At 42.2% G+C, this 16,703-nt stretch overlaps 1 protein-coding gene across 1 annotated transcript; it reads right to left on the bottom strand.

Moving 5' to 3' along the window:
* Positions 1-5,945: 5,945 nt before the first annotated feature.
* ythdf2 (YTH N6-methyladenosine RNA binding protein F2) lies at positions 5,946-16,351 on the bottom strand. The gene is made up of 6 exons (XM_050061202.1): positions 16,161-16,351; positions 15,911-15,935; positions 14,588-14,667; positions 11,725-13,413; positions 9,395-9,460; positions 5,946-7,042 (listed from the first exon to the last, which is right to left on the bottom strand). The coding sequence occupies exons 1-6, from the start codon at positions 16,185-16,187 to the stop codon at positions 7,019-7,021; spliced, it is 1,911 nt and encodes a 636-aa protein (XP_049917159.1). The 5' UTR covers positions 16,188-16,351; the 3' UTR covers positions 5,946-7,018.
* Between the last annotated feature and the right edge of the window lie 352 nt (positions 16,352-16,703).

Raw genomic sequence — 16,703 nt, 5'->3', positions numbered from 1 at the left:
TTCAGCCCCCTTGTCCGCCATCCCACCACCACCACCACCACCACCACCACCACCACCAACCCCCCCGTGTGCCTGCTCCCCTGCTCTTCCCAACCCACAAGGACCTTCACAGGATGGAGCTGCGCACTCACAAGCTACAACTACAGCAACAATAACAAAACCAGGACCACAGGACCTGAAGGAGGAAATACTCTGCAGCTCCTCTGCTGCTTTTTTCGCCTCGTCTTTTAGAGAGGAAGGATGCATTTGAGCTGAGAAAATCCTACTCTGCCTGTGCTACAGTAGTATCCTATAGGCAAATATAGAAAGCGATTGAGCGCAGCGGTCAAGAGTTTAAAAAGAAAGGGATTTTTAGCAGTTTTTTCTGGATGTGACAGTGTTGCGAAATGGCAAAGAAGCTAAAATGCTTTTTGTTACACACCAGTTTTACTCTTTGCTAAATTATTTGTGCATGTATTAACCAGAGGATGGAGACTGTTGTTATTTAGATCCTGTTTTCCAGTCTGTACATGGCTATGGTTACATGCGCAGAGTGCACAGAGAGAGAGAGAGGAAGAGAACAGCAGAGAAGAGATGGAGAATAGGAGGGAGGGAGGGAGGGAGGGAGGGGGGGGGGTAGATAACGACACAGCTTTACCAACTGTAATGAAGAACTGCTTGGTCTGATTAAACCGCACCAAGCTCTTAACCAGGAGCAGCGGAGGCAGAGCTATGGCGAGGAGAAGGCATAGCGGCGCATCGCAGTGTGTACTCATAAATATCTAGTCGTCATCCTTTGTTTTGCTCTGAGGGGGAAGATGGTCTGCAGGAATGGTAGCAATCAGGTAGCTGGGCTGCTGCTGCTGCTGCTGCTGCTGCTGCTCTCTTTATGGTGCAACAAAGGTAGCTTCGCTCGCACGCGCTCTCTCACTCCCTGTTTCTCTGTGCTCTCCTCTCTCTGTGGTGCTTTTTTTAATGATGCTGTGTGTATACTGAGAATGCCTTCATGGTGCGAATGCTGCTTTGATGATCACTAGATGTATATGTTTCTTTTTTTTTTTTATTGTTCATATTTTGTTGCTGGTAAACCCTTTTCTTGCACATCCACACACGCATGCATGCATCCACACACTCTGGGGCTGTTGTGTCAGAGGCATCACAATGTCATCGGCTTGTATCATATATGTGTTTTTCCCCTTCTCTGTATTGTTTGTGTAGAAAAATCTGTTTTCATTGCAAAAGGAGGGAACGCATGCTGGCGTGGGATTAGCATGCGATGTACTTTGACGTGTGAAAGGACCGCATAGCCGCCTCAGAGCCCTCAGGGAGGAGAGAGATCACAGGTGAGGAGAGAGGGATGAGAAAGTCAAAAAAAAAGGGGGGATGGACTGAGAAAATACAACAGTAAGGACGCACTGTTAGAAGTGAGGAAGTGGCAGCGTTTAGCAGATAGCCTTTGTGTCGAAATTTACCGTAGAGCGGGAATACAAAAGGAGGGAAAGTGTTGCTAGAAGCGGGGTAAGTGAGGATGCGATGAGAACATTGTGGGAAGTTTGGGTTTGAGCTCTTTGTGTTCACAGTGGACCTTGATTTAATTTCAATACAATTAAGGCACGCGGTGAATGCCAAGAGAGAAGCCACAGTCTTCGCTCACCTGAGGGACCGGGGCGTACAGCTGCTACAGGACAGCAGAGTGGCACTGATAACTACACAGATGGATGCTCGCTACGATCCTGTGAGCTTAACAAGCAGCGACGTTATTAGTCACAGAGAGGAGGTGACAGAGCGGTGACCTGCAGGTGCACAGATCAGTCAGAAATGTAGAAGAGGCATAAAATACACCATAATCACTGGGCACCAGTCTGAGTAATATACTGGTTTCCATAATGGCAGAACAGACAGAGCCATAGGCAGCCTACCAGTGTCGGTCCTGTGGCCAAATGGACAGAGGGATCACACCAGGGGGATTTGCCATGTGGTGACAGAGGGCCACTTCAAAGGTCTGTGTGTTTACGCATGAGCGTGCACTCGCCCTGTCCGAGAGGAAGATGGAAAAACAAGGGTGAGGATGCAACAAGAGCATGATGTGCTGCTGTAGGAGAGTTATCATAAAAGGCAACGACCTACAGAATCATCCTCATGCATGCTGATCTCAGTGACTCCATGACCATCCATGCTCTGACAACACCGCTTTATTTTGAAATTATGAATCTAATTAAAAGAGTTTTCTTTTTGTTTTGTGGGGTTTCGATATCACGCCTTTGTTTTGTGTTTTTGTTCTGCAAAAAAAAGCCTCAATAAAGAAGTCATTTCATGGACTACATTTCTATTTGTACTATCTAGTGTTTTCTTTTTCAAAGTAAAAAAAGGGCCCAGAGCGCATCATGTGATTTAAATAATGAGCTTCATTTCTACTCCTATAATCACAGAGCCACATCAAATGATTCAAGCTGTAAAGCGCTGTAGGCGACAGAGATGAGAGTTGACCTACATCTCGGATGACGGAGGCGGAATATGCAGAAATGAAAAAATGAAATCGGGGATTTTTCGGTTAGATTTCTTTCGACGCATTTCACTTACTGCTGCTTTAATTCCACATTTTTTAATGCAATCATCTTTTTAAAATATGACTCTAGAATTCAGTCATCACAAAACACTCACAGCATCATAGCAAGTGCAAAATTTAAGCTAAAGAGATCTTCATATAAACGCAAAAACACACCCTGCATCTATATAATATGCTTCTTTATGTTTGCATACACCGGCGGAAGACATTTCATTATTGCCTGTCATCTCCACACAATTACGAGCGTGAAGAGGGCAAGTGTGCCACATATGCTGAGACAGAGGTCATCAACTGTTTCCGGGCCCCTTCTCGCCCGTCTACACATTATGCATTTGCGAAACTCTCAATAGAATTGGGACACAGGGAGAAATGAGGGGGTGATGCTCAATGTGTCAACAGTGCGGGACCCCTGGCGATGGAGAGCAGGTGACCGCATGTAGACCCCCCCCTCCCCCTCCCCTTACATGCTAAAAACACTCATCATCATGACATATTCCTATTCCTCTATAGCCTAGTTTTTTTTAATAATCATAAAGCTCCTACTGGTTTTGAGGCAAAATAATGCTGGTGACAGGTGTGGAATTGTAGGCCTGAAAAAAATCCTCTTAAATTAAATATTTAAAAACTGTTGAGATATATAGGGATTATTATTAATACATTTTATTTTTAAAACACTTTTCTAGCTCCAAAGCATCAGGGAACTTGTAATAGTTTTCTTTAAAATACAAATAAAATATAATAAAGTGTTATATATGCTTTTTCCTCTATTGAAAATAAGGCTTTTGTCCTGTAGTGCTGCGTCTTTCATCTTTACTGCCTTCTTTTATTTTTTCAAACATAAGAGACAGGCTTTCTGAAACAAAACGCCCCGAACAGAGAGAAGAAATCTAATTTAGTCATGTAAATAGAGGTCGGGTTGGCGACATGGTGAAGCGTCACTAATGGAAGAAAGAGATGGATGCCTTATGATAATGAGGGAAAAATAAAGCAGAAGCATGACCTTGCAGCGCGATATGAACCCACAGACACGACGCACCTAATGTGGAGCTCCTCTCACTGAATATTGCTTCCCACAGGATGAAATATAACGTAGAACTGTTTTAAATATTTGCCTATATGATGAGAGAAATGCAAGGTCACAGAGTGGAGTATTTAAAATGTTAAACAGGTGATGGAGCTCTGAAATGCATCAATGCAAAAATAGGATAACCAGGGAATTGTTAGTGGACATATCATATTATATGATATGTATATATATGTATGTTTATAAGCTTTTTAATTTTGAATTTAAGACCGGCTGCACATGAAAAAGGAAGTCCTGACTGTCTACACACACACACACACACACACACACACACACACAGAGTCAGGAATCTCTCTTCTCAACACTGCAGGGCAACTTATTTTGTTTCTTCATCTCCTCTTTAGCTTGATGTGCGCTCTGAGATGTGAGTGCCTGACCTCCTCCCCTCCTCCTCCTCCTCCTCCACCACCACCACTTTCTCCCCATGGTCCCATTTCCCTTTCTTCTCCTCCTCCATCGTCTCGGTGGCTGTATCTGCCTCTCTTTTATGGCCGTTCATTTGCATCCCAGGAGGGGCTAAAAGGCGTCCCCAGAGAGGCGCAGATAAGGGTCACAGGAGATCCCCTCGAGGCAGCGTGTTTGCCACGCACCCTCAACGCAGACACGACACGTGCCGTCGACCCCCCCTCTCCTCCTCTCCCTCCCTTCCCTCTTCCTCCCCCTCTCCATACACACACATGCACACTTCTTCTCTTTCCAGGACCTGCACTTCAGCCCCCCAAAAAGCTGAGTGGTGCTCGGCCCTTTAATCCCCCCCGTGCATCACCATCATCATCATCAGGAGCCAAAGTTTTAGGCCTCTCTTTGTTAAACTCCATCATGACAATATCAGGCTATATTAAGCGCATGAATGTGTAGGTTGTGGTTATATGAACGCCTCCATCAGTTTTATATAGCACAGCAGGAAGTGTGCAGAGGCGAGGGGCAGCCATCATGTACACCTTTTGAAAATAATATAAACAAATTAAAGTGACTATATACGTGTAAAATTTAATGTTGTTCTGTCATAATTTGGTAAATTTATAAAGACTATACATCCCTAAATCTTTGATGGAAATAAATTAACGGCATAGGGTGGATTTTATTGATTTATCCAGCATATATAGACAATAATTACCCTGTTAAATTACGGTAAACACATAGCTAACAAATCTAACACAAGAAAACCTAATTTATTGTCAATTTTAAGCTCCTGTAAAAAGAAAAGACTTAATTTAGGCAGGAGGTTGCTAATTTTAGTGGTAAACTTACCAGTTTAATTATGGGTTGTGATTTTATGGCTCATGCAAATCCAAAATTTGGTCAATTTCACCCGTTCCTTGTTGTCTGATTTAATATCCCTGCACCTGAAGGCCACACACTCACCAGACCTCATGCTGACTTTACAGAAACGCATCATTTAGCTCTAATTAATTAAAAGTTTTTTCATACTAAATTATTTTTAATAAAAGGGTAATTAAAAAACAAGATAAAACGCCGTACCACTCGCTGAATATGGAGAAGGCCTTGATGCTGGGACCCGTTTAGGAAACCAGTCTACCCCCGGCTGCAGAGCTCGTCCTCTGGTCTGGGCAGGAAGTGAAGGCCGTAAATAATGCTGTGTCTCCCTCTTGTGGCCGCTGCGTTTATTACAACCACACTGACAGGTAGAGAAAATGGCGGATTGCAGATAATTTCCCTACCACTCATTTGTACACACGCACGTACACAGTATAAAACAGGCATATAGATTTTTTTTTAGGGTGTCAAAACTTAAAATAAAAAATACTGAAGGTTGGATATTACCGTAAAACACATAATATATGCTCATATGCAACACTAAATGTCAGATTGGCTGCACTGCCACAAAATAAAATAAGCACAGTGTGGTAAAATATCCCAACAGGTATGATATATATGCAGGTATATACAGGTACAACAGGCCACCCATGTGACTACAAGGAGGAAAAACCCACACACCACTTTGTGGAGCATCTTTATTATGCCACAAATAAAAGCCAGTAGTTCTGAAAGAGGACCTTGCGTTTTTTTTTTTTTTTGTTGTTTTTTTTTTTACTCACCAACAATGACATTCTGAAAATGGTGGAAGCTGATTGTGATATAGTATGTATGGTTGGCTGAGCAGTCAGAAATGGGAGTGTGGAGGACGAGTCGGGTTTGGAAAATAGAGAGGAAAGAAACGCAGGTGAAAAACTGGAAGTCAGGATGGGGAGTGGACGGGTTGAGTGTGAAGGTTAGCAGAGAAACATTCATTCATATACCCATCTGGGGAGAAGGAACAAAACAAGATAAAAAGAAATGCACAGACACACTGCATGAGAAAATTGCTTTACACAGTCAAACAAGGGGAATGCACACCAGTTCTGCTGAATATACCACATTTATTACTTTTGAACTGATTAATAGAAAGAGTGGGGGCAAGGCCACTCGCATCACTGTCTTTAGAAAACGGAGGAAGGAGAGAAAACAAAAAAAGAAAGCAGCCCATAGCAACGATGAATTAACTTGTCCAAGAGAAAGAAAGAGGGTAAATAAAGTCCAATGAAGACTGTTAACAGAGGGCCCCAATTTTTTTTAGACCATAAAATTATACACTGAGCAAGGCTCGTCAACTTAACATTTCTTCTGCTTTCAAACTCTTGACCCCCCCCTTCCCTACTCTTCCTCTCCAGATCCTCCGCACCCTACCTTCCCCACACACTCCATCCAACACATGCGAAAACAAAACAGAGGGCCATTCTGAACATCTGCAGTCCTCTCAAACAAAAACATGGCGAGCATGTAGGAAACAGATTCTTGAGTGAGCGCAGTTTGACACCCGTCTAACGATGAAAATCCACTGAGGAGGAAACTCCACTGGGTCCTGGTTGAAGATGTGAGCATCCTCAGAAGACAGGAAGGTGAAGGGGGGGGTGGGGGTTACAAAGAAAATGAGACAGACTGCCCATTCTTGACTTTGGGACACTATTATAAGCCAACACTACAATTTCCTAGTTGATTTGTGTGTTTGTGTGAGAATTACAGACTTGCTCTTGGACCATAAAAACAGAGGATGATCCTTTCATTTAAAAAAGGAAAAAAGGAAAAAGCAGCATACAAGGGAAAAGCATATGTAGTGGAATGGGGTGGGGCAAAAAAGATTTCACCTAAGGATGCTATGCATTTAGCTGTAGTCCTATGAATAATCGTTTCCTTTTCTTTTTACTACAAGTTCGAAGTAAGTCTTTAAAGTCAAAAGAAATCAAGAAAGTCTTCATTTAGTTTTTTTGTCCTTGGTTAATTCTTCACCCCTATTAGAATTTCTTAGAGAGATCTGGATGTAATGATGTAATGGGGTGGACAGGGCTTTAGAGGGGGCCATTGCAGTCTTTTGACCAAAGCACCAACTGTTACTTGACTCGTCCTTGGCGCTCCTGCAACACAAATGCAAAGACAGAAAGTCACACACAAGATACAAAATCTCTGTATATTGAAACTTCAAGTTCCTCATTCTTTGATGAAGCCGAATATGCACACACTATCCTAGTTTCCATTTTACTAAAGGCCCCAGCACACCAAGCTGATGGTCGACCATTGTTCAGTGTTGTGCTGTTGATGAGCATCTGTCCCTAGTTTTTGCGATACGTCCCACACCGTTGGAAATAGTCTGTCCTTGTCAGCTTTTTTTCCTTTGTCTTTGGCAGAGATGCACAGACCATCAGTGAATGAAATCACTCTGATTGGCAATTCAGCTCAGCGTACCAGAAGACAAAGTGAGGGAAGTAAACAAACAGCTAAAGTCAAGAGGGTGTGAGATCAAAACAAACTTGTTTAACAAGTTTTTTTTAGCCATTCAGCTTTTCAGTAATGACTTCGCAACCATTTGCTCGCACATGTTAAATAATCAACTTCGATTCTATCTCTTTGTTTTCTGTACTCACTCCCCATCAGTCTGGTTTCAGGCCTATGCAACCTCCTTAGTCCTAAATGACATACTAGCCTTGGATAGCAAAATGTCTTGTGCTGCTCGGTTTACAGACTTGTCTAAGGCATTCGACACAGTTGACCATTTGTTACTTTTAAAGAAATTGTCCCGTATTGGTTTTGATTTGAGTCAGCTGTCGGTGGTCTGAAAACTACCTCTCCAATAGACTTCAATATGTAACGATGGATGAAGTTCATTCAAAATTCTTAAATATTACTAAAGGTGTCCCACAGGGCTCAATGTTAGGGCCAATACTGTTTTCAGTTTTACATAAATGATATTGCCCCCCCTCCCCTGAATCATGTAAATTTCATCTGTATGCGGATGAGTTTTATATTGCTTCGCAACATCTGCTCAGCCAGCCATTGAACATCTACAACTGTCCTTCAATTCGTTTCAACTTCAATTACATACTAAACTCAAAAGGATGCAGTTCACCAAGGCTACTCATAATGCGTTTTTCAATATTCATTCTGCAAATGGCTCATCCATAGAGAAAGTTTAACAGTACAAATACCATGGTATCTGGCTGGATGACAATCTGAATTTTAAGCACCATACTGAAATTTTGACTGCCAAATTGAAGACAATACTCGGCTTTCTGTACAGAAATAAAAGCGGTTTTCCTTTTGTACGCAGGAAAAGAATGGTAGAATATATATTTGTCTTTTTTTTCGATTATGGTGATGTTATAAACAGAAAAGCTGCTGCTCCTATACTGAAATCACTGTACGTTGTCTACCACTCAGCCCTAAGGTTCATTACAGGTGATCCTTGCAGCACCCATCACTGCCACCTTCACCGAAAGGTTGGCTGGCCAAATTTGGCTGTGAGACAGGAACAGCATTGGTATTTGTTCATTTATAAAGCTTTGATACAGATGCTTCCACCCTATTTTTTATCTCTTATAACTCTGCCCTTATATAGTCTTGGTACTCATTCTCAAAATAGGTTGTTGCTTCACACTCCTTTCATCAGAACTGAACTAGGAAGAATGTTATTCTCTTACAGTGCACCGAATACATGAAATAATCTACAAAAGACCTTAAACTTAGACACTCTGCCACCCTTATGGCTGATAAGTGCCTTATTTCGGATCTTGTTTCAATTGAGTGTAAATGTTTTTAGCTATACATCTACACCTTAGCATGTTTTTTACCTTGCATTTCTACTTTTAGAGCTCATTTATTGCTATTGTTTTGTATCATTTCATTTTTGTTTTAATTGATATGCATTTTTGTTCTTGGTTTGCTTTTAATTGTTTTAAATGTCTTTGTTCATGAACAACAATGTCATTGTTTGAATGAATGAAAAAAATATCCTTCGTTCTTTTAGTAACAGGTTGTGTTGTTTATGTGCTAACTGGCTAACCAGCGTCTTGAATTTACCTTGTCGTTCTTCCAGTTTCCCTTTTTGAATGACAAATACAGACTAACGCAACCTGCTGGTATGTAGGCTTATTTCCTCTCACACAGACAGGGCCTACATGTTAGCTTACTGCTGGCTGCAGTCTTTGCAGTGTGTTCATGAGCAACTTTTTGGCAAAAACACAGGCGACATGAGGTCTGCCTTCATCTCCACTAGTTCTTTGATGTCAGTTTGGTGTGTTTGGATCTTAACAGATGCTCATTGTGACAAGGGATTTCTTGCAAACTATAAATGACAGTTCAAATATTGTAACAGATGCAGATTTTAAATGCTGGATTTCTGATCAGCACTCATGAACTCCAATAACAGTATCCATCAAGTATCAAAACAACATGTAAAGTGTGTCTGCACAGTGACAGATGAAGCAAGTTACCTGAAGCCTGTAATGACTCCTGTTGCTTGGGTTGCTGGGATATGGCTCACTGCCTTGGACCTCCACCTGCCACACATAGAGTGAAAGCTGAGTGTGACTGCAACAGACAAGTCACTACGCTAAAATCAAATCTTTGACACAAATTTGACCAAAATGTTATATAGAAACCAGTCTTACTGAAATCATCTAAACAGTGTATCGCAACTTTCCATTAACCACAGCATTTCACGATAAAAAGCTCACATATAGATCACAGATCAGCCTACAGACATCAAACAGGCATTAGATTTAGGTACAAATGTCTCACATACTGTATTTAAAACCTAACTTTTTACACCATACATTAATTATTAATCTATAACAGCCAAGCATAACTTGAGTTAACATTGTGTGCTCTGGTTTAAGAGTTCATATACTGACAGGGCTCTTCTCTTGTATCCATCACAACGCTGTCAATAACATGATCCCCAGTCATCTAAGGTTCAAGTCTGTCAATAACAATTGTAAAGATACACAATTATGTAGTTTTGGAGGACTGCTGTTCATGTTCATTAATATTTTGTACATATACAGGTCACTTAAAATGTGATGGCACGTCCCTCAAATAAATACCTGAAAAGAAAATTCAAGTTATAAAATTACAACACAACAAAGTTAATGAATTTATAATTATAGCTGCAACACTGATGTATGTCCAGAAGTCTTTCTGGCTGCTGTTAAGTGTGAAAAAGTACGCAACAGATCAAACCAGTGTCCACAACAAAACCTGTAATATAAACAGCATTGTTTTAAATATTATAAATTGTGTCTAGAGGTCATGTACGCTGGTCTTTAAGAGTACAACACAGTAACCATAACGCATTACATTTGTGGCTTTAAAACGCTTAACCAGGGCGGTGTACTGGCAAGAATCTGGTGATAGAATACATATCGCGATACAGAGGTTTGGATTCAGTATACTGCGATACTGTAAGCAAGGCCATATATTGCATTTTTAAAAAATCTCATCTCAGGAAATCTGTCAATGTAAACTGTACGTCCTTCATGACTGACTTGTTTCACAGGCCGGTGTTCTTTGTGTTTATGTTAACGATATGCTGTTATGTTGGAGTGGGAGAGTCAAATGACTAAGGGCGGATTACAACACAGAAGGATCTAGCAACTGTGGGTTTAAACACAACACAAAATGAACCAGTGGCACAAATCTTTGTAAACTATTAATTAAAAATCAACGTTTTAGAGAATTAATACAGTCTTACAAAGCATCATTATGATACTCAAGCTTAGTAATATTTTCTTGCACCCAGAAGCAAAGAGAGTGAATAAAAACATCAACTTAAACAGTTCTTAGCATGAGCCAAATAAACTCACAACACAGAGGAAGATAAAGGTTTCTATACTTACCGAATAAAACATTTTCTACATCTAATGGCAAGTAGGAACATAATGGCAATTAAGGTTAACGAGCGGCTGCGCTAAAGAAGGTAAGTCAATATTGCGCTGTCTTGGCATATTTTCCCCTTAATTTGTCCTCTGTCAGTTAAAACGATTATAGGATGTGTAATATAGCTGTGCAGGGGACCAAAGCCCCCATATTAAGCTCAATCTATTTCACAATATGAATGCAAATGATGCAAGCAAGTATACTACGTTCGGGGGTGCAATACACTTTCTCTTTTACTTTGGTTCCTTATGTTGATGCCGACAGTTCAACACAAAATAAGATAAACATATTTCACCCAGTACCAGAATGTGCATTCAGAAATAAAGCATAAAAAACACATTTCACATATCTTTAGGAAGCTGCACAACTGAGCACATGTTAAAGACAGGAACAGATACCCCTGATAAAGCTTTCTAAATGAAACTAAACCACAATACAAACCAAACAGTTAATTTTTTTTTTAGATATTTTCTCATGTAATCCCATGAATATTTCCATTCACAATATTAGCTTTGAGTGAATATAACCAAGTAAAATTATTTTTGCTGATCATTCTGTGTCTGTTATTCCATTTTAAAGCAGAGCAATACATACGACTGCTACAACTGGTAGAAAACAAAACACCACGGTGAAAAACTAAAAGAAGAATCACAAAATATATGAATAGAGTACTGTGTACAAACACACTGAATTTTGACAGCAATCTCAATCCTCTTGTATATCCTTGAAGACCTCCGTAACGCAAAAACTAAAAGGGCGTACATGCACACACACATCCAAACTGGTTTCAATTGTGGCACCTTTATCAACACAAGTTAAAACAGAGCACTCATGTTTTCATTCATCAGTTTTATCATTCACTTTACTCAACAGTAACTTGTGTTACCTTTTTCACACACTCTTCCTCCTCCTGACGCTTCTCGTAGTGAGAAAAGTCATCGAAGATGGAAGTGGTGTGTTTATATCCAGCGATGATCTTTAGCACCTGCCTGGCCTTGTCCAGTGGTACCTCCTGTGTGTCCCGAGAGTTGGTCACTGGCTTGTTTTCGTTGTTCTCCAGTCGAATGTGCCGTAGCTGACTGTTGGGAACGTCCTTAACAAAGATCCAGCGCACGTCAAAACGACCCTTCCACTTGTCCTGTGACCACACGCCAGCAGACGTGTTGTAGTCCACGGGTGAGCGCATCTCTGCGACACCACAGAAGTGACCACTCCCATTGACACTGAACAGAAGATAAAGCGGCCCCTTGCCACCCAACGAACGATACGCTGCATCAAGCCTCTTGTTGCCGTGCTCCGTGCTGCACCAGATGTTATACTTGATGGAGCGATGGATGTCATCCTCCGAGTAGCTCTTGATGATAAACACCCTGCCCTGCTTGGGATTCCAGTCAAAGTCCTTGGGGTTATAATTGTTGACCATGCGCAACTTCTCTAAGACTGGGTGAGGCTCACAGGGGACTCCAGGAACCACACCCACACCAGATGAAGTGGGAGGTGACTGGCCAGTGCCACCCCCACCCGCATCCCCAAATCCATTGGCCCGGTTCCGTGGAGGGACCCAACGAGTAGGTTGAGAGGGTTGTTGGCTTGGAGGAGGAGGACCCTGGGAGAGAGGAGGCTGGGGCATCTGAGCCATACCTGGTTGCCCACTGGGTGGAAGCTGATGCTGCCCCATTTGGGAAACAGGGGGTACCAGCTGTCCATTGCTGAGGGGCATTTGCGGGTTCCCCACAGCAGTAGCTCCGGGCTGTGGGGAAGCCTGGTTGGGCGGCTGCCCATTGCTGGGAATCGGGGGCACCTGCTGAGGGGTGGCAGCTTTAGGCATGGTGCCCTTGTTGTCCCAAGTGCCTATGTCCATGTTGTGTTTAATGGGCGGAGGAGGCAAATTGGCACCGGCCATGCCACCCTTGGTTTTCAGCTTGGGTTGAGGCTTGGCTGGCTTGCTGGCAATATCGGCCCAGGAGGCAGGCTTGGCAGGGGCAATTGAGACAGGAGGCATGCTGGGAGGTCCTACAGATGATACCGGGCCAAGGGGACCCCCACCTGGTAAGCCAGAGCCAACCACCTTAGGAGCCATGTCCCCATTACCACCTGGAGCAGCACCACCGATCTTAAGCCCTGCCATGCCCTGGTCAAGGCTGTTCATACCAGGTGCCTTGTTCAGGGGCTCGTTGGCAGCAGGTGCAAACGGGGACTGTCCATCGATCATGGCACCCCCAAGTGAGCTGGGAGCGTAGGCATAGCTGCTGCTGTAGCCAGAGCTCTGCGGTGTCCCCGACTGTCCCTGAGAGCTGTTATTGCCCCATGCCGAGAAGTCGATGCCACTGGGAAAGAAGTTGAAACCGTGCTGTCCCAGGAAAGGGTTGCTCCCCAGGGGGCCTGGCTGGCCAAACATAGCGTCCGGGAGGTAGTGGGGCTCCCCATTGCTCAACTGTCCATAGGAGGCCAGGTAAGGCATAGGAGGGTCCCCACCTGTGGACCATGCTGCCTCGTTTAAGGAGTAGGAAAATCCTATGGAGGGGCTGTAGTAGCTGGGCATGTACGAGTCCGACATGGCCGTATAGGCATTGCTCTAAATAGAAGAAGAATTTGTTTTAGCGACAAGAGGTAAAAACGATTCTTTGCAACAACACACTCAAACTTGATCGATTACATAACTTAATTAATAACATTCATTCTTAACAAAAACTATTGTTTGATATGTTTATACCTTGTTCTTGTAGATCCAAAAAGTCAGACCAAGATGAAAGGATAGCAAATATATTGAGTTATTCTCATTGTTATCATAAAGCAAGGTTTAACCACACAATAATAAAACTCTTCTCCAGTCTGATCTGAGAAATGCACAGCACTGAAGTATATAATAAGAAAAACAAACAAGTAACAACAGTCTCTTTAACAAAAGGATAGCGCATTCTTCTGAGTGGAGGAAAATACAGGCTCCATTCTTTTCCTCTACAGCCCACTTCACACAATGAGCCTGTTACTACTCACGGGGGAATCCATCTATCAAAGAGAAATAAAATCCAAGGCCACTGACAACTTGATAATTTACAAAAGCGCATATTCGAGCCGCACATCCATAAGGTCTTCCAGTATTCATCAGTAATGAAAAAAGCAAGGATGTGTACACACATAAAGAGGCATCAAGGCCACTGAAACAAGGCAGTCTGCAAGTGCGTTTATTAATCTTCTGGTAGAGAGATTTGTTGGTGCTGTAACAACAAAGTTACACCGATAAAACTCTCTTATTTTTACTTCAGAGGCTTCTGTTTAGTAATAACCTGAATAACCTAACATCTCAAATATATCAGGTAGCATAGGTGGCATATAAAATATCAATATTAGAGTTGTTCTACTTGGATCAATCAAGCCATCACTACTGTTGACTCCACATACACGCTGGTTATTTTAAGAATTAAGCTCTACCTTTTCCTTAGGTACACTTTAATGACTGGACAAAGACATTAAAAAAAAAAAAAATCAATACACTCCTAAAATAATAGGCAACTACTGAAGTTCAGGTTGAAGTTACAATCTGTTGATATTAATCTATGAATTCCTCTTCAATCATAATAGAATAATAAATAAAAATGATTTAAGATTAACCAGGAACAAAAACTAACTTGAGTTTTCAGCTGTTTTACAACTTGAGGGTACTTTACTCTTTGAAAATAAAAGTGACAATGTAAGTTCAACTAAATACATCAGCACCTGTTGGCAAACAGTGGTTAATTAAAGCTTACCTGTCTGGCCTGAGTATTCAGGTAAGGCTCAAACTCATCGTCATTCAAAGTATCCTTTTGGGTCACAGCTCCGTTTTGCACTGAAAGGAAAACGACAGTGATGTAAACAGAGGGCACAGGTTTGGGTGACTACAGCCATGCGAGCGCCGAGATCTCTTATTATCTGGTCATTTTTGCGTCAGAAGCATCACCACTTGTTACATAACAAAAACCACTCCTTGCAATTATTGATGAGTGACACAGGAAATGCAGCCGAGCATGATAAGACACCACATACTATGACTGCTCAATAGGCTTCAGATTACACAGCATAATCGTGCATATGAGATGAATCAGCCCAAGTGAAGAATGAGAGGCACTTGGCACTGGTTACATGTTGGCACTAAGTAAGACTTTTAGAGTCTCACAAACTAAAGTTAAGGATATGTTGCACTATAAGGTGTATTTCTAAAGCAGAGTTGGTGTGTGTTCAATGCAGGTGAACATGTGTGCTGTGCTTTGTTTTCACAAGTTTAGGAGTGTTCTGGCTTGGGTGACATGGGACCTTTGAGAGGCTTTCAGGACGCGGAAAAGTTCAATTTAAACACAAGCTGGTTGGTCAATACCTGTTAACCTACATTACAGTCTGACAAGCATTATGACGGGAAAGCGCGAGGCCCTTTTGGACACAGGAAAAGGATGTCGGAAGACGTGTCATTTTCTGTGAACTTAGCAACCAGCTAACGTTAGCACGCTAGCTGCTGTGGTTAGCTGCGTGCAGTGCGCAGCGTCTCCATGTTAACGAGCGCCAAGAGTCCTTTCAACATGACGGACTTGGCTAACATTAGCCGAGTGGCCAGCGTGATAGAATGGCACCTGTAGCTTAACACTGTAAAAATGTCTCACAGTGACCGATGTAAAGACACACAGAGTAGTGAGAGTGTGTTCTCGCACCTGTCAGTGCAGTTAAAAGCGGTATAAGTTCAACCAGGAAAAGGATGCTGATGTGTATCATGTTGCCATTTAACGTTAGCTAGCCAAGAGTTAGCTAATGCTAACTGTGAGGACCTTACAAGTGCCATTTCAGGGATGTTGAGGAAACTCGCGAGCGCTGAGTTAACGGCCGTGAACACTCTCATGAAACACAGTGTAATTTAGCGTTTTAAAGAAGTGGCAAATTAAAAAGCAGAAATATTTAAAACTTAAACAGCTATGCTATTCGCGAAGCAGTTGCGAGACGAGCTATCGCATCCGCGCACGCAAGATTTTCAAAGCGCACCGCACGTAAAAAGATCCGCATTCACTGAGCCCATGTCGACAGTGTTAGACAATATCTGTGCTTACCTTTATTAGCTTGGCCTTTCGGTCTCTGGATTGGGTCCAGGTGATTCATGAAGGTTTGATTTATGAGAAGAGAGGAAGGGGAAAAATAGATGAAGAGATATATTTTCAGCAGTCAGTTCCTTTAGCAGGTGGTCAGGCCTACTGCACTACTGAGCCACAGCCGCTGCCTCTGAGCTAAGCTATCCTCGCTAGCCGTCGCGATGCTGAGAAATTTGGCCCTCGTAAATGTTCAGAAAACACCTCTCTTTACCTGTTCAAGAAGGCTGCTGGCTGACATGTCTTTCCCCCCCGGAGCCTGTGTAACTGTATTTACACCTAAATAAAAGCGGCAGGGTGCAGAATTGGTCTAGCTATTGAAGAGTTTCACCCAAGCGCCCCTATCTCTCTATAGAGCCTGGTTTCTACACAATGGCGGGCTGCAGTTTGCTTGACAGACTCCTCAACATGGCTGGGCGGCCCTCGTCAACCCACGATGGCATTTATTTACAGCGGACATGCGCCCCCTAGTGGCGCGGAGGAGCGTGTCTCACTCTCATAGGTAATATATGGAGGCCAAAGTATTTCATATTAAATATAGAAATAGATGCGTAGATTATGTAAATGAACATCAAACTGAAATAAATAAATAAATAACTTATTAAATAAACAAATTATCTGTAACATAGACACCCCTCTTCTCACATGTAAAGCGACGCCATTTCCCTGCAGTTCCGGATTAATACATCTAATATCTATGCAAATGTAGATTGGATGTAGTTGACCTGTAAACTCCTGTTTTAAAATGTTTTTCTTG

The sequence above is a fragment of the Epinephelus moara genome, chromosome 14 (genome assembly GCF_006386435.1).
Source record: "Epinephelus moara isolate mb chromosome 14, YSFRI_EMoa_1.0, whole genome shotgun sequence".
NCBI lineage: Eukaryota > Metazoa > Chordata > Actinopteri > Perciformes > Serranidae > Epinephelus > Epinephelus moara.
Note: the sequence above shows the minus strand (reverse complement) of the source record. Positions and strands in the feature narration are given on the sequence as shown.